Genomic DNA, 17,680 nt, shown 5'->3' with positions numbered 1-17,680 from the left:
GCAAACAATTTCAGCACCTACCTTTTGTTTATTGTAATGTTTGTACATTCTTATACAGTGCTCAATGATGAAGAGAACATAAATGCCTCCAAGTGCCAAGAGCCCCTTGAGCACGGGGTCATTTTCCTCCAGGAAGCCCTCGGCGTGCACGGCGTGCGCGTGGCCGTGCCGGTGCGAGTGCCTGTGCTCGTGCACGTGCCCTTGGCCATGGTGGTGGCTGTGGTTGTGGCCTCCGTGCGACTGTGGGAGAGACAACAGTGACACCGCTGGGGCAAACGTGACACTGAAGTGGCACTGGGCCAGAAGAAACAACAGAAACCCCCACCCTGTTTTGCTTTTTCTTCACATTAACACATTTTGCCACATAAGTTTTTCAATAGATTATTCATTACCCTAATCAGTAAAAAAATTTCCCTGGGATTTTTTTTTTTTTGAGGAGGTAGATTATGTAGCTTCAGCTTTTCTCTCACAATGCTCAAAATGAGACTAAGACTCAGAAATATCAAAAGGAATTACCATTCTTAGTCTCCCATTAGCAACCAAGCCTTATGACTTTTTAAACTGTTACAGTCAATTACAGACTAAATTCTGATCTGAAATATGAACTTAAAAAAAACCCTAAAAGCACAACCAAAAATGCGTATTAGAAGTATACAGAGAAAACATGTAAATATTAGTCTTTGTGCTAAACAATGGAGGTGACAGAATTTTAGAAAACACTTCCCCTTTTAAGAATTACAGTACACCACCATGAATTAAAAGCTGCTCACCTTCCTTAGGAAATTGCTCAGTTCAGTAAATGAGAGGTTACTTTTTCCCTCATATATAGCAAGCAGGCAGATTAATCCCCAGGAAATACTTCTAGATACTGATACACAGCTATCAGTAAACAAGAGACAGCAATACTGCTGATTTTAAAATACTCTTGTTGGGCTCCTGGGTGTTTTACAATAGTGTGACATCAGTTCAACAATGAATATGCAACTACTTTTCCCCACCTTTTGTTTAGAGAAACAACATTTCCTTCCCTTCTGTCAGCAGAAAGTCTCCAGAAGTGTTGGTGTCCCTCACAGTCAAGTCAATCTACAGGTGCATCAGTGAACCTTTCTTTATTGACACTATCAAACAATTCCTTGAAAATTCTAGACTCATTTACAATTAAAAGGTGAGGAGACCATACTTACATGTGGCAAGAGATGGAGCAGTGCATCTCCACTCATTGTTCCTACAGCCAGAGCTACCAAGAAAGTTAGAAGAAATTTGAAGCACCATTGGTTAATGATGGGAACCAAGATCACACCTAGCAAGGAAAGCAGGCTAATGACGGTGATAGAGATGATACCACAAAACCAGGCTGTGGGAAGAAATGAACACAGAGAGGTTATCAGAACAACATCTGGAAAACTTCTAAGCCTGATTAATGACTTTCAACTATCTCTTAAGAAGGTGACTTTCCTTTAACCTAAGCTGTGTGATTGTTCATTAAAAAGGTGCTGAAAAATATAAAGGCAGTACTGAAGTCCACAGCAAACCAGAACTACACAGGCTTATTCACAGCACAGTATAATGTAGTGAGACATCAGAAGACAATTAGCTAGAAAGAGCCCAGCAATTCTTCCTGATTGTTAGTTCCAGGCTTAGCTTTGTAACCCTCCATGAAACTAAAAACTAAAGGTTTCATACTGGGACAAAGCCATCTCTGCTACTTAACTCACAAGGGCTCTACAAGCACTAATGTGTATGCAACAGTTGTTTTTAATATGGTTCTGATACAAAATTTTTCTGGATTCTGTATTTCTCCCTGTTTGGAGTCACATGTTTAGTCTGGCACTGTTTATTTCACCTGGTGCTTTGAAACATACACCTTTATCATGAGAGGACTCAACCTCTGGCAGAGGAACTCTCACATTGAATGCTACAACACGAGCTGGAACAGCTGAAAGCAACTTGCTACCACCAAACAGCAGCATTTATTTTTTCTGAGAATCTTTACTGTTGCCATTAGAAGAAGTGATAATGGGATGTGGTACACCCAACATACTCCTGTTAATGAGGGAAGATGTGAAAATTTCTACATGACATTGAAAAGAAGGAATTACAGAAGAAACAGATCCTATAAACAAAGAAACATGGCTCTTTCAATCAGCATCTCACTCTAATAAAGTATTATCGTTAAGTTTTAGTACAGATGCTTTGATTTTCCTCTACAGGGTTTTTCCTAGCTCCACTTTTAATCAAAAATGGATGTCTACCACATTTTGCCAACTTTAAGGTAAGTTACAGCTCCTGACTCAGAATCCCTAACATTTCCACATTTCAGAGTACAATCTGACTTTCCTTGCATCTCTGAGGGCCCACAAGTAGGGGAAAACATCCTGGAAAATGGGGCAGGGTATGTGTGAGAGGAGAGGAGAAGAAAAGAGGAACAAGTGTGTTGTAGCTGCTCAGTGTCAACATGAGGGTGAAACACCCCAAGAATTCTGTCTGTACCAAACCAACTATGGAGCAGATTTATCCGACTTTGCCAACACAAGTGTGGCTGCTGCAGGCTCGGTCTGCTTCAACACCAAAGCTCACAACATCTGCTGCTTTCAATTTTATTTTGGGATATTCATTCTTACTAAGTCCGCGGCTGTCATTCCACAACACTGCATAAAAGGAAATAATCCAGCTGAAATGCAAGGGGTACAAGACCACATCCACTGGGAGAAAATGACTGGAAAAAGCTTTTGCCAGTATAAGGTGTGCACTGACAGACATGAGTACTGAGACCATAGGAAAAGAGAGCTGGTGGCAAGGCAAAGTCTGCTGCCAGATGAGGAACTGAAAAACTGAGGCTGGAAAACAGGAATACAAAAGTAGGTGTAAAGTTGAAGCAGGACCATGGTGACCAAAATACTGCCACAGGTCCCCAGACTGATCCCCAGAGCACTTCAGCCACGGAGCCTGGACCGAGAGGCTGTGCTGAAAAGCCAGCATACATGGAGCTGTCCCTCAGTGCTCAATCTAGCACACATGCACAAGCAGCCCAGATAAAAATGACACAGCCTTTGGGCAGGGCACTGCCCCAGGGTGGGCACACTGGTGCTCAGTGCCAGGGTAGATGAACAACAGCCTTACATGGAGAAAAATGGAAAGGCTGAAGTTTCATCTGTCACAGCAGGGTTGGCAGATACACCTCTGAGGGGCTGGAATACTCCTGTGGATGACACAGGACCTAAAGATGGCATCATGATTAAGGTAAAGCACATGGGATTAGAACATGGAATCTGTGCCCCTCTCAGATTGAGCCCCAGGGAGCACTGGCATCTGCACAGACAGAATTACAGCTTGGACTGATCTCAGACACTTCTCATCAACAGCTCTAAGCCATCTCCAGCTCTAAACTAAATGCTCCCTGTTTACTTGTGTGACTTCTACTGGCTTCGTTCAGTAGCAGGGGGTGCCTTTCCTTTTCAGTTGTTTAGGGGCCTCAGTGGTGACAGTGCCCCCTCCTCCAGCAGCCACACTGTGAAAGCTCAGTTCTATGGAGAAGCCCTTGAACATCCTCCAGCAGAAGATGTCACAGAACTCTCTGTAAGTTACAGGAAGAAAATCCAACATGGCTTCCTATGATTTTGGCCACCAGTTAATTAAATTATCTTGCTTTAGAAAACCACAGTTAGCAGAGGTAATGGAAACCTACAGGCTGGTATCAATGAACAGAAGCAACACTGGTCTGTTAAGATTGATTGAAAGCTTTAATTGAAACTAAAGTAAACCACAGAAAGCTCATGTTTAAAAGTGACTGCATCCTCCTAACTTTGGAGAATACTTCTATCTAAAAATGCTTATATTAGCTTAGGTGGGCACATGCTTTCATTTCCATACAGTCCTACAAGCTATAGGTTAAGTTACTCTATGACTGACATTTGCCCTACACCTCCCACAGCCCCCACATTCCAATAAGGACTTGTTATTTTTTGATTCACTTCCTTACATAAGAAAGAACAATTATTATTATTATATCAACTGAAATCTTGCTCTAATTAATACAAGAGAATACAGGAAATTGTTATGAAGAATGATTTATCATTATCTAATCAAGCTGACTTTTTCTGCAGGTTACTGTTTGAGAGCCAAATCAATGAGTTAGAACCCCAATTTTTACAGCTAACTGGCAAAAGTGTTATTTATACTCAAGTATCAGATGCCATAAAACATGTTAAGTGTTCACAATAAGCTTCACTAGTTTTGGAGATTAAGTCTCTTAAAACGTTAAAGGTCTTCAAACTGAGTTATTAATGAACTCCCTTTCTCATTACAGAAAAATAAAATGCAATCTTTTAAAAAGAAGCACTCATCTGTAGAAGCTTCCTAATTAAACTGGTCCAAAGCACGTGCAACATGACAGTTTTGTATAGGGTTTCAACATTTTAATTGGCAGAAAATGCTTAGAGTTGCTCTAGCAATGCTCTTGGTAATCAGGCAGGGGTCAGCTCTTACTACACTGAGACCACAGCACAAAGCAATTTGCTGTCATACAGAACACGCACTGTATCTGCTCTACAGCAATCTCTGAGCAGCTAACAAGACAGCAGATGTGTCACTAGAGGAGATTTATCTATAAGAAGTTAATTATTTTAATGAATCTGCAATTGGTAAGAAAGATAACCAGCAATGCATTCTTCCCAGCAGTTATTTCAAGCTTTATTTCTAATGATGCTAATATGCACCTATGTACTAATCAATCCTCACAGTACCAATACTTTTCATTTTCAAAATACCAACATTATATCCAAGATTTTTTAGATTTTTAATATTTTAATGCAACTAAACTTCAACAGTTCCCTTATAATTTATGAAAGATAGCAGAGGCAGACGTATTTGAAAAGTACATTCAGTTATAAAATAACAACAGTGGATTCTACCCTTAAAGTAACTGCTTTAACAGTAGTAAAAATATTTTAACTTAGAATTATGGTGATGAGATAAGAAGTCTACTCAGTTTTACTCAGGGTACACACACACAAAAAAATAAAACTGGCAACAGAAGATTTTGATGGAACACTTCTCATGTGCTTAGAGAGACATAGTCAGAAAAGGGAAGTACCAGAAATGACAATTTAAATGCTCTTGTACTTGCTTATGCCTATTTCTTAAGTTCACAAAAAATTATGCATGTCAATTCTACAGCCCTGTAGCACTGCTAAAATATAAAAATAGTAAGACCTAAAGTCTCATTTTCCAGTGAATGAACTGTAATGATAGTGTTGTTCTCTAATTTTTAATTAACAGGTCCAAGTCAAATTTACTAAGAAATTTAGTGCCAAAATAACACTGCAACTTTCCAACTTTGAGACAAACATACGGACCGCCTCAGTCCCACTAAGAAAAAAAGACACCTACCTGATGCACCTGTTTTATCTTTATTCTCAACTGATGCATTTTTATTTCTTGCAAGATCGTCCAGCTCATCATAATGTACAATACAGAGCCTTCTCTCAATCTGGTAGAGCAAAGCAGGACAGATGTACACGAAGAGCTCAGGAGATATTAGGGAGCTGGCTTCCAGACCATAGTACCGTAGCAGCTGTGTAGCATTTAAGCACTGCAAGCAAATTGTACAAACAAATAAAATATAAAAGCATCTATTTTCATGTATGGAAAATGCAGGATATTATTTGAGAACACAAACAAAGCAGAAACTTTGGTCCAAATGTTCTACCAGTGCTAAAACATGTCTTAAACTGATCTAAGTGGTTTATGAGAGAAAGAAACAGTAAAAATATCTGCACCACACACTCGAGTCTCCCAACACCTACATAACTTTTGATAGATGTCACTGAAAAGCAGTTTCCATATTCTTTACACAGTACAAGCAATGAAGAAAAAGCAACAGGTGAAGAGTGGAAATACGTAAATCCAAAATTGGTTTTTCAACACTTCTGTTTACCTACCAACCTTCCGTGTTTTGAGTTTCACTTTTTAAGACAGTTTGAAACGTTGAACTCAGCATTCCCTTCATCCTTGTAGTTTAAAAATATGACTTTACAAGGTCCTACATCGGTACTTAACTGTAAGGGGAAGGGATTTATGGTGCTGGCAGAACTAATGAATGCCGAAGGACAGAACAGAAGAGCTTCCACCGAGCACAGTGCTACTGAAGCTACACCTGCAATTGCTTCTTAATCTCTCAGGACAAAGACATCAGAAGTGTGCTGAAAAGATGCAGGTATTTTAGGAAAGAGTGTCTGTGCAGTTTTCAAAGATGTTAGTGATCTCAGATTCAGAACGAAGTCCAAAAAGGTGCGTGTGGTGGTAGTATTCTGGAATATTGGGAGGGGGAAAAGCTTTACAGATCAAATTCATACACTGTATTAGGCTATGGTCCCAAACACCCCCATTTATTTGTGGGTATGCACCTTCAGATATTATGTGACAGCACTGAAAGCAAACTTACCAGCTCTCCATGTCACACTCACCTCTTCATGCTTGTGCTCATCCTCACTGTGGTCCTTGTGCCCGCGTGCCGCAGGGAGGGCGTGTTTCCTCACGCTGATCTGCTTGTGCGAGGCCTCTCGCTTGCTGGTGTGGCGGTGCCCGGTGGCAGTGCCCGCGCTGCCGTCCTGGTGGCCGTGGCCGGCGGAGCGGTCACCGCCGCGCTCGTGGTGGTGCACGTGCAGGTGAGAGGCGTCGTGGACGTGGTCGTGTTTGTGCACGCGGTTGTGCTCGTACTGATCGCCGCCGTCGTGCTCCGCGGCGTAATCCCACGTGGCGTCTCCCGACGTCTCGCTGATCTTCTTCTGCTTCTTCTTCTGCTTGCGCTGCTTGCGCTCGGGCTGCTCCTGCGTGGTGTTGGTGTCCGTGGCGGGCTCGTGGCTCTGCTCGGCGGGGTCGCCGTGCCCGCCGGCGTCGTGGCGCGAGTGGCGCGTGCCGTTGTGCTCGTGCCGGTGCGCGCGCGGGTGCTGGTGGTGCTGGTGCCGGCGGCTCTGGTTGTGCACGTGCTTGCCCTCCTCCTTCAGCGAGGGCACCGCCGCCTCTCTCTCGGCGTCACATTTGTGGTTTCTCTTTGCAGACGCACCCACCGTGGTCTGGTTTTCTGAATCCGAGTGGCTGTGAGCATGGTTATGAGGATGAAAATGCTTTCCTTCCTGTACTTCCAAAGCATACAAGTGAGAAACATGATCGTGGCCAATATCATCATGATTTATCATCACTACTTTTACCTCTCCCAAACCAAGGCTTATTAACAGTTTTTCCAGGCCAAAAAAAGATAATCTTCCATTTTCACCATAGCGATCAAAAATCTTTTCAATGTAGTATTTTTGTTCATTTTCTGCTTCCAACGTTGAAAATTTACTGGGCATAGATTCTGTTCCTCCATTCTGGAAGTATGATTCATTTGAGATCTGATAGTCATTATGGTCGTGCACACGATCCTTTTTGGGACCGTTGTTGTGTCCATCTCCATGGCAATGATTGCACTGATGAAAAATAAATGTCAGCAAACAAATGATGCAAAATTTTGTGTGCATGTGTACCTTCATCTCTGTTTCCTACAAGAAACACAAAGGGATGCACTTAGCTGCAAAGCAATCTCAATGTCAATTTATATGGCCTATCAGTTTGGTACTTATGCCAACTGAATCACTCACAACGCTTTTTAGATATTGGCAATAAAAGAATAGCAATTGCATTACTTTTACTGCAGAAATTGTGTTAATGTACTTTTCTTATCCAACATTGAGACAGACTGTGTATTTTAGAGATGTGGTTTTACAAACCATACTGACAGGAGGTGATGATAAGAAAAAGATTAACAACATTTACAGTCAGTCATATCAGAATATTTTTGTGCATATTTTCAGAGGCACCTATACTTATGATAACCTATAATACTGAAAATCTTGATAAAACACAAGCTACAAAAGAATGAAAATTATTTTAAAATAACAATGCTGTAATCTCCTGTTCACAGGGGTGACAGGCAGGTAATACAGCTGAAAACCCACACACCATTTGCTCTCTTTTTGTGCTGCTGAAGTGCCTCCACTAAACACACACTGCACAATTCCCTGTTTTGAAATCATCCATTATCAATGTACAAATAAGCTGCCATTAACTAACTTTAATGTATTGCTTATATGTTCATATTTTTAGTACTTTTCACTTACATTGGTTTACTGACTTCAAAGATCTATGTGGACAGCCATTTAAGAGTAGGGTTATATGGAAAACATCTGCTTATGCAACTCAAAAAATACTGTTAATGCTGACAACTGTTGAGCTGAATGCACTTAGGGCTGAATTTCAGAAATTATATCATTGGGACAATGTGGTTTTCAATTCAGTGTTACATGTAAAAAACTTACAATTCAACATCAGGTTATGAAGGAGACACTGCAAAAGCTTTTCTTGTGTTCAGAATTGAAAACCAGCCACTATTTTACCCTGCAGCAAATGCAGGAATGTGAGGGGACAGGACACAGGCCAGCTGTGCTTTAAGCTCTTACTACTGCCAGTGGTTTTAGTTCCTGAAGTGCACCTTGACTGGAGCTGCCACTGGCCCTCCACTCCCAGACACGAGTGACCTGCTCAGCACATCCTGAGGTGCCACTGACTCTCACATGGGACAGCAGAAATTTGCTTGTTCTTCCCAAGCCCCCACAGCTGCTCACTTAAGTGTGCTTTGTGAAACCGGCCAGGAAAGTGCTCTGCAGCAAACTACAAACATTTGAAGCCCATTTTACTTTCTCAAAATATCTGTTGGAAGCTCCTATAGTTGTAACAGGTCAGCAGAGAAAAGGAAGGAGCTGCCTTCTAAGGACTTTATATGGTAAATAAATGTGCCAACACAGAAGACTGGGAAAAAGTCTTTCTCTTGTTAATCTCTACAAATCTCAAATATGAAAATTAACTTTTTCACTGGAGCTTCAAAAACGTACAAATTTTTTTAAAAAAGCAAAACTCTTCTGCAATGCTGTCCCATTTAAAAACATAAGCCCAGAAGAATATCTGGGCCTGTTTTTAAATGCAAAATGTAGGCATCTGCATCAAAATTGATTCTATGGATGTCAGATAGGTCAATGGCTATTCACTGTACATTAGTGGCTTATTTTTATAAACAGCTGGTCAATTATCAGTCTGGAATAACCATAGTTTATCTCCAGTCCCCTACATTCCCGTTACTGATTTCAGGGCTGTGATGAATTTTTTCAAGTAGTTCAGTATGGTAAGTTCACCCCCAAAATTTACTGAAATATTATTTTCATATATTAATATAAAGTAATACTACTTTTGTAGGTAAGAAACCTTTTCTCCCCCTTTGCCACAATCTGGTAATACAATATGAACAAGCAAAGTTAAATTATTCTCATTTAAACAAGCATGATCCAGACTAAAATATCTCTACCAGGAAATTCATGACTAAAGCATGCTCATAATCCTTTTCACAACCTCATGATCTTTTCCATGTGACTGTCTCATACAATACTACTAATACATTACTTGGAAACTTTAGTCATGCATCCCTAATTGTGGCGTTTAGCTTTCAATGGTACCTTTTCTCCATACCCTAGTGGTTAAAATAGTTTGTAACCTATGACTGTCTCATTGCTGAAGAGCTGAGCAGTCTCAGAGCAGTTTCAAAATCAATTACTTGTCTGTTTTCAGTTAAATCAGTAATAACCCAAGCACAGTATTTTTGATCTTCTACTGTGTAATATTCTGCATCTTCCACTGCATATCTTGTTATGGAACAGATACTTAAAAAACAAATGTTCCCATAATAAAAAGTTTCCAAAAGAACAACCAGAAAGAATGAATTCTTTCTTTCTTTTTAAACGAGCTTCATTATTCTCTAGGCAACTGTAAATACCTGTCATGTTTAACCTGTCAGGCAGCACTCATGTGTATAATACTGGAAAGCTGAAGTCCAAGTTCTGTACACTTCAGTGGCACAAAATTGTGTATAGCTGATCTCATTATAGGAACATTAAGACTCTCAAATCCCCCAAGAGAATATGCAAGGGCAGCCTGAGGACAAGGCTACAGCAAAGTTGAAAAAGACTCTGCCTATTAGCGCTGTCAGCCTTAGCCCGGTTCTGTTCAGTGTTTGATTCCCTGCTGCCTGCCCTGCACAGCTCTGAGGGGCAGAGGAGGGAAAGCAGCTCCGAGCTGTGGGGCAGTGAAATAGGGCAGGGCTGAACTAGCAGCACCTGCTGCACCTCCCTGAGCTGCAGGGAGAACGAGCAGAGTCCTTCTGACACCTCAGGCAGCAGGAGAGCCCCCCCAGCCAAGCTGCACAATCAGAACGTGTTTGTTTGCAGGGGGGCAGAGATGAAGGGTGCCCCACCAGAGGGCATTTCAGGAAGGCACACGGTGCTGCCCAGGGCACCCATCCCCTCCCCACACTGCAGTGCAAGGGATCATCCCCAGCAATGGAGAACTGATTCCTTCCACACACACAGAGCCTTCAGGTGCAAGCACATGGGCAGTGCCATGGAAAACTCAGCACATCTCAGTGCAAACCACTCTTTGCCTAGAGTGTTTCAGCTGCTTAAGCAAAGGCACCCGTGATCAGAGTTGGGTTTGGTTTTGTTTCTTTTAAAAATCTTTCATTCAATGTCCTTTGGATTGCTGAAATTTATCCACAGTTCTTACTATCTATTTCAACTGTTCTTTTTACATAGCACTTTATGCCTTAAAGCCTGAAATATAATTTGTGGGAACATCTTTGTTTATTTATTACCAACTGTTTCACTGAGACTAGAGAACTAGTTCAAGAGTTAGGCTTTACTTTGAAACAACAAACTTGGATTCAAATAATGCAGTCATACAAAATTCAAACTGAAATGAAAGCCACATCTGTTATTCCAGTACTTGCAGCCCACGCAGTACAGCATTTTTTCTATGTACAATGCTGACAAGAATATTTTAAGTGCCCAACTTTCTTCCCCCCAACCCTTTTCATTGTGTACTGCCAACAATTTTAATAACCTGAAATATTTGTAATATAAATGCACTGATTTCTTCCCTTCCCACGCTCCTTCCCAAGTAATTTCAGTTTCACTCCCTTGTTGTTCAACTTTCTTATCCTTGTTTTCTCTGAAGAACGTTCTGCTCATCTACGAAAAACATCTTTGACTCTTCTGAGTTACTCAGCTTGAATGCCACAGAGAGTAAAGTGCCTTAGCAAGATTTCATGGAGAGCTACGAGTTCCACACCAAACACATGCTCCAGCTAAGCCAAGGGGTGCTAAAAATAAGGACAAAGCAATATTCTTACCAAACTAAGGCATTCTCACTGTGAGGCAGGGTAAGTTCAGCACTTGTGTAATTCATTTCTATTAGGAACTTCTCAGAGTAACAGCTCTATGAGAAATGCCAATTTCTTAAAAAGAGAAATATTCCTTGAAATAATTATTGACTACACAAAGACAGTTTTTCTTACAAGTCCTAGAAATTTAACAGTGTTTCTATACTGGTAGTCACTCCAATGTATGTGCAGGAGTGATGTATGCAGCTTCCCCCCATCCTGAACAGTGCACTACTTCATAAAAATATTCAGTTAAAAAAAAAGACTGGAATCTGAAAATCCAAATGAACCTAACTCTACATTTTTAAAATTTCACATTTTTAACAAATAATAGAATACAAAATCCTATTAATCTAGCACACATTTTTAAGGTAAGTTTTTAAAAAAATTAATGTGAAATTAATATATTGTTGTTACTGAAAGACATTTTAAGAAAGCCATAAACACATTTTAACTAAATAATAACAATCTGGTTTTGTTTTATCAGTCTTAAGCCAACAGCAGCTTCTGCTAATGGAAACAGGAAAACATGCTACAGATCAGTAAAGTTAAAATTAACCATTTCTGACTTCAGTTCTCACCCATCTCCTGCACTTTCTTCCTTCTTCAATTTCAGTGAAACAGGTTTGTGGATTTCAGTGAAACAGGTTTGTGGATTTCTGTGAACCTCATTCATTTGAAAACCTATAGCCCAGTAGGAGGGGCACTTTGTAAGAACAGAGCATTAACTAACTGATCCAAGCCCTGTTTGCCAAGTTAATACCAGATAAGACTTACAGAGTACTGAAAGCATTTATGCATAACTGAACACACCATGAATACTTCCTAAAAATCTGAACTGTGAAGTATTTGAAAAGCCAAGTCCCAAGCATAATAAAATGATCCTGAACTAATACAGTAGCAATCTACCAGCTCAGTTATCCAGAAAGGAGCATTTATTCTGAACACAGGAAAACTGGAGAGCCTACTTCAAAGGGTCAGTTATTTGTAAGAAATTGCTGAGTACAGGATCCTTCTCAGAGCTCAAGATAATATAAAAACTTCAGAATACTTGGAAGTTCTGTAAGTACTAGTTCTGCTCACCAAGAATTAATTTGCAGTCTTTCATATATAAATTGGATGTACTTCATGAAACACCTATTAATGCACAGAATTTATAACAGTGCCAATTTGCTTTTGTGCCAATATTCTGTATTAAATATACTGTTCCATTAGATCCTATTAAGATACCAACCAGCACTTGTAAGATTGAAATACTTGAAAAGATAAACCAGTTACAGCTGCATTTTAATACTTCATTTTTCTTCTGAAAGCAAGCAAATTGTTTTGGTTACAACCAAAGCTAAAGTTCAACAAATATTTTAAGATGGTGTTGCACTTAAAGCAGCAGTGCTGCCCTCCCCCACTGCTTCACTCTCTCGTTCCCATGCCCACAAAACCATTTTTGGACACCAGCACATTTGTTTGCTGATCTGTTCACTGTGCAGCTGTACAACTAGATTCTGCTGAAAAAAAGCCTAGAAAAATTAAAAAAAAAAGATTATTTTCATGACAGATTACTTTTCCTATCTGGCTCACTGTACAGCTGCACAAACACCACAGTCCACACAAAAAAAAGAGCCACCCAGCTTTAGGTGGGAGCACCAGTTACTGATCTGGTTGATCTGCAGTCTAACAGAACATTCTGATAGAGCACAAATAAAACAACTGGCCACCTCAAAATGCACTCAAATAACATTGTAATTATTCCCTGTTGAAAGCCAGTTGAAAATAATTTCTCCAACTTTCCCTTCAGAACAGACTATAACAATATTTCTAATAAAGTGTTAAAACCAGTTGCAGTACTTTTATTCTTATAACTTACACCACTATCCCTGCACCACGTTGTAGTACTTGTGGTATGTTAGAAGGCATAAAAGGCATCTTTGATGAGTGTTTATTACCTACATCTTTATAAACCTCTCTTCATCACTGCTACAATCAGAAAAGGAATTATGCATGCCTACTGCTATACCAATGACTTATCTCACTTGAAAAAAACCAGAAAAATAAATTTAGAAAAGCTGACAATTATGAAGTCCACTCAAACACGAGACTAAAGCAAACTTTTACATGTGCTATGCCAAGTTAGTGCCTGTGAAGGCCATTCCTAGAATGAAGAGGTTGCAAATTATATACTATTAAATCAAATCTGTATTTTTAAATCTGTATTGTTAAATAATGAACCGACATCACAGACTTTTCTAAGGTGCTCTACCAACAATCCACTCAAATTCTTCTTAGCAAAGTTACTCAGTCAAGAGAACAAACCAGGAGGACTGCTACTCTTAGACAGCAGGCAGCTACTGGAACCAGCGACATCTTGAGTTAGTGAACTCCCAAATGTGTCTGTTCAGTAATTGTGGGAGACAAAGGAGTTTGTGAAGGTGTCCTGCCAGATTCAGAAGTAACACTTATCCAGTCTGACACAGGAATAAAATAGCAGTGCATATTTCAGCAGGCAAATCCACCAACAAAATACCCAGCTGAACCAGTTAGTGTCATTTTCACCACATTCCAGGTGAGACCTCAACAGAATTCATGCCATTTCCCTGCCATCATTTATTTTAACCAGGATTATTCTGAAAGATCTACCTGGCTACTCATTACAGGTTTGTGTGGTGATGGAGGCAACCATTCAAACGGATACAAATACTGACTGGCTTTAAAAATCACTCACCATGAACAATAAACCTTTCTCAGCAAGGTATTAGCTCAGAAGGGACACAAGTTTAAGGTGAATTAATGAAGACACAGTATTCAATACCCAATATTACTCTTAGTGCCAGATTACATACACAAGAGGGGCAAGGAAGCACAGTATTACTGGTAATATGTGAGGCAGAAATATTAAGGGTCTGGCATTGCTTATTGTCGAGGAAGTAAAACTGAAGCAAATTGGAACTGTGTGTCCAGAACAAAAACCTGCAGAGAACGTGAGGCATCATTTTGGTATTTCACTAATGTTCAATCACTGCTTGATTGAATACAAGGAACTCCTGTATGACACTTTTCATAGGATATGGGCAAAACTCAGCAAAAAATGTGGGGTTTTTCCATTGCAGAAATACATTCCTTTTATATGTAGAACAATGTACTCCTCTAGGTGTTTCACTATGAGAATATTTTGTTTATAAAATATAATTAATCCTTTGTCTTTGCTGATTTACTGTTAACAATTAAGCTACAGTAATGGAGAAAATTCCAGTAAATTCGTTTATTTATAGGATCTCTCAGGATTTTCCACAGATGAGTGGCAATTTGCCTTTCTCAACTTTATTTCTGTTTTAAGAACTCAACAACAGTACAATACAAGGCAAAGTATCATCTTCAAAGACTGGGAAAGTATTTTACATCACTCAGTGTAACTGTTTACTGCAATTAATTTGAATCATGGAGCTTGATACAAGGGAAACAACAATCATTTGCTATACTTGCTGCATTGGTATTAAAGCATCTCATCTTCATCTGTTCTTTTAGGAGGCAGCATCAACTCCTCACATTCCTCTCCCTACTACTGAACATACATAGTTAGCAAAAGGCAGTGTAAGAATTTTTGCCTAAAGCCACCAAAAATTAACTTCTGTGACTCTTTCATACTCTGCAAGACACAGATGCATAAATTTAGACTACACACTTTACAGAACTCAGTCTCTTATCTGGAGTACAAAGACAGCAACTCAGTGAAAAAAAAACTAGTTATGGGCATAATACAATGAAAAGCAAAATTTTATATACACATCCTGCTGCAGCTACTGAGTATTTATTTACTGAATGTATGGTCTGGGAGCAAGTGGACCCTGTTAATATAATGCAATGCCTCTGCTGGACAATTGCCTCAAAGCACAGTTCAGAAGAGCAAGGATGGAACTCTATCCTGTTTATGTGTTGTAACAGACATCAAATAAATAGGAATATTTTTTATTTAGCATAAAAACCTAGTATTGCAAGGCAACCACGTTATTTGGACTGTAGCCAAGTAGCATTTCTCAAGTTTTAATGTATGTTAATACAATTTAAAACTATACTTTTTGGCTGAGGTACTGTGTCCTAGAGACAGATGTTCAGGTCAGCACAAAAAAAAAAGCTTCTACATTCTGCAAACAGCCCCAGACAATATATATGGCCCATATGATACTGTTTGCATTTCATGGATCAAAGTACTTATCAGGCTAGTGGAGCTGTGGTGGGAAGAGGCCTTCCTTGACAGGAATGGTTAGAGGAATTGCACAGAGCCCTGGGAAGTAATGCAACCATGATGTGAAACACAGAGTGCAGTCTGCCACTCGCAGTGAAGCAGCTTTTCTGGACTGCTCTGTACAAGACATGGATGAAGCAGGACTGAGAAGCAGCCCTGGCTCGCTGCTCCCCCTTGCAGGAACACTCACTTGGGACATTACTAGGGATTGAACTCAGCTGCCAGCTGTACAAATGACATATGGCTATCATGAGCAATCCTAGATGGAATTCTGTGCCACTCAATCCTATTTAAAATGTAAATCAATGTTAACAAAGATATTGCTCAAAAAAAAACCATAAAAAGAATCATGTTGAACAATGTCTACTGAGACTACCTTGAGGATTACACACACTTTTCCTTTGTTTTTCTTTGCTGCTCCAATCTCAATGTGGTTGCATGCTATTATCAGCAATTAGCTTGGTTAAAGGGTAACTATTTATAGATATCAAAGCACCAGGTGTAAATATTTTATCATTTACAGTTATCTTTGAGAATTCAAGGTATTATTTTTGTCCATTAATAATCATCACCCTAAGGAGCTATTTATGAATGTAGTGTAAGTCAGGTAATCTAGATATCTGCATCTTTATATTTAAAATGGTGAGACAAACCCTGCCTGGAATTCATGTTAAATTACAGTGGTCTTCACTAGGAGCTGTGATTGGTAACTCTTTCTAAATAATTTAAAACCTACATGCAGAAACACTGCACAAAGTCTCTGTTTATTGTATTTACAATTCTATGCAAATTCTGCATGAAACTTCTGTCACACATTCTTAACCTAAGGAGCATTTTATCTCACATATGCATTTTATCTAACCAACCACAATGTAGACTGATGACTTTCAGACATGATCAGTTAGACAGCAGCTTCCAGTATTACAAAGACTTTCTCCCAAAGCAAGATTGGTTCAGCTACCTTGGTGACTTTAGAAGTGTGTCTTTATCAGTTAAGATATTATTCAGACTTATTCACACTTATTCAGAACTGTGCTTATCACTTAAGCACAAACTGAATGCTTATACAATTTCCTGTGCCTCTTAACAGTCCAGAAACTCAGAGTTTTAAGTCCTCTGTTAATATTCCACATTTTGTACAGACATGCTACTTTGTTTAATACTGACTTGTGACTGTCAACACAGAACAAAAAGAGGGGCAGGTTTCTCTCACAGACTTCATAAGGCTACAGAGAAGGTGACAGTCAGATGAGAATGAAGCTCCAGGTCACTGAGAGAGAAAGGCCAGCAGCTGAGTCATTCCTGCTCTGCAGCAATGGAAAAAGCAGCCAGGAAATGCAAAGAGAGATGAGGCAGCACCATGTGAGAGGAGAACATTTCCAGTCTAATGAATCATGTCCCCCAGCATGGGTACAACACCCTACATGTAATTCCAACATCCCCTTCTTCTCAGAAGCTTTTCAGACTGACATCAGCAAACCATCATCTTCCAAGTCTTTTATGCTGCTTTCCAGCTTTCTGGGTATTAAAACCTGTACAGACTTTGCACTATCACAGAGGTAACAAAAGTGACTTCAAACAATTATTCTTTAGCTTCCTTACTCCTCAGATTTTTATTACATGCAAAAAGCCTGGAGCACTGGCACTGACTCAATAGCACTAAAAGAGTGTGAACAGGGGGACTGACACAGCACATACCTTTCTCTCCTTTAGGAGGTTACACCATGGCAGGACATGGTTTCCAGCATTTCAATCAGTTTTTGAAATTTAGGAAAAAAGGGTTTTATTAGCTTTGCCTAAGTGGTACACATTTCCTTACCAGACCTTATGAGGTGTATTTCAAGTAATATCTCAGCTGTAATTAAAGAATGATGTAAGAGCAGTCTTAATTCTTTCTGCATTAAGTGTTACTTCAGGCCTTTATCAGCAAGATAAAATTACTAGTTTCATTTAAGATAACTTCAGTAGCCCACCCTCAAAGATAATACCTTTGAGATTATAAAATTGTTTTAAGTAATTGCTCTCTAAATTAAGTTGGACTCCCACAGTAAACCAGGAAGTTACACAGATTTTCTTCACATTAGAATAGAAATTGCTTCCCGAAAGGCATAAATTCTCCTAAGGAACTCACCCTGCACCTAAAG

At 39.7% G+C, this 17,680-nt stretch overlaps 1 protein-coding gene across 8 annotated transcripts in view; it reads right to left on the bottom strand.

Moving 5' to 3' along the window:
- SLC39A10 (solute carrier family 39 member 10) overlaps window positions 1–17,680 on the bottom strand; it is a 91,273-nt gene that overhangs the window by 11,522 nt on the left and 62,071 nt on the right. For 7 of the 8 annotated variants that reach the window (XM_054277711.1, XM_054277706.1, XM_054277709.1 and 4 more), the window contains 4 exons: window positions 6,465–7,538; window positions 5,389–5,590; window positions 1,185–1,354; window positions 22–240 (listed from right to left, as the gene is read on the bottom strand). In XM_054277711.1, the coding sequence (XP_054133686.1) occupies window positions 22–240; window positions 1,185–1,354; window positions 5,389–5,590; window positions 6,465–7,529 (1,656 nt within the window). In that variant the 5' untranslated portion in view covers window positions 7,530–7,538. Of the gene's footprint in view, window positions 1–21; window positions 241–1,184; window positions 1,355–5,388; window positions 5,591–6,464; window positions 7,539–17,680 lie in introns of those variants that run through there. The other variant, XM_054277712.1, reaches the window with a different exon arrangement.

This window comes from Melozone crissalis, unplaced genomic scaffold (assembly GCF_028551555.1).
Source record: "Melozone crissalis strain CALT ecotype California unplaced genomic scaffold, PUWL_Pcris_2 ptg000023l_1, whole genome shotgun sequence".
Taxonomy (NCBI): domain Eukaryota; kingdom Metazoa; phylum Chordata; class Aves; order Passeriformes; family Passerellidae; genus Melozone; species Melozone crissalis.
This window is presented reverse-complemented; position numbering and strand designations above follow the sequence as displayed.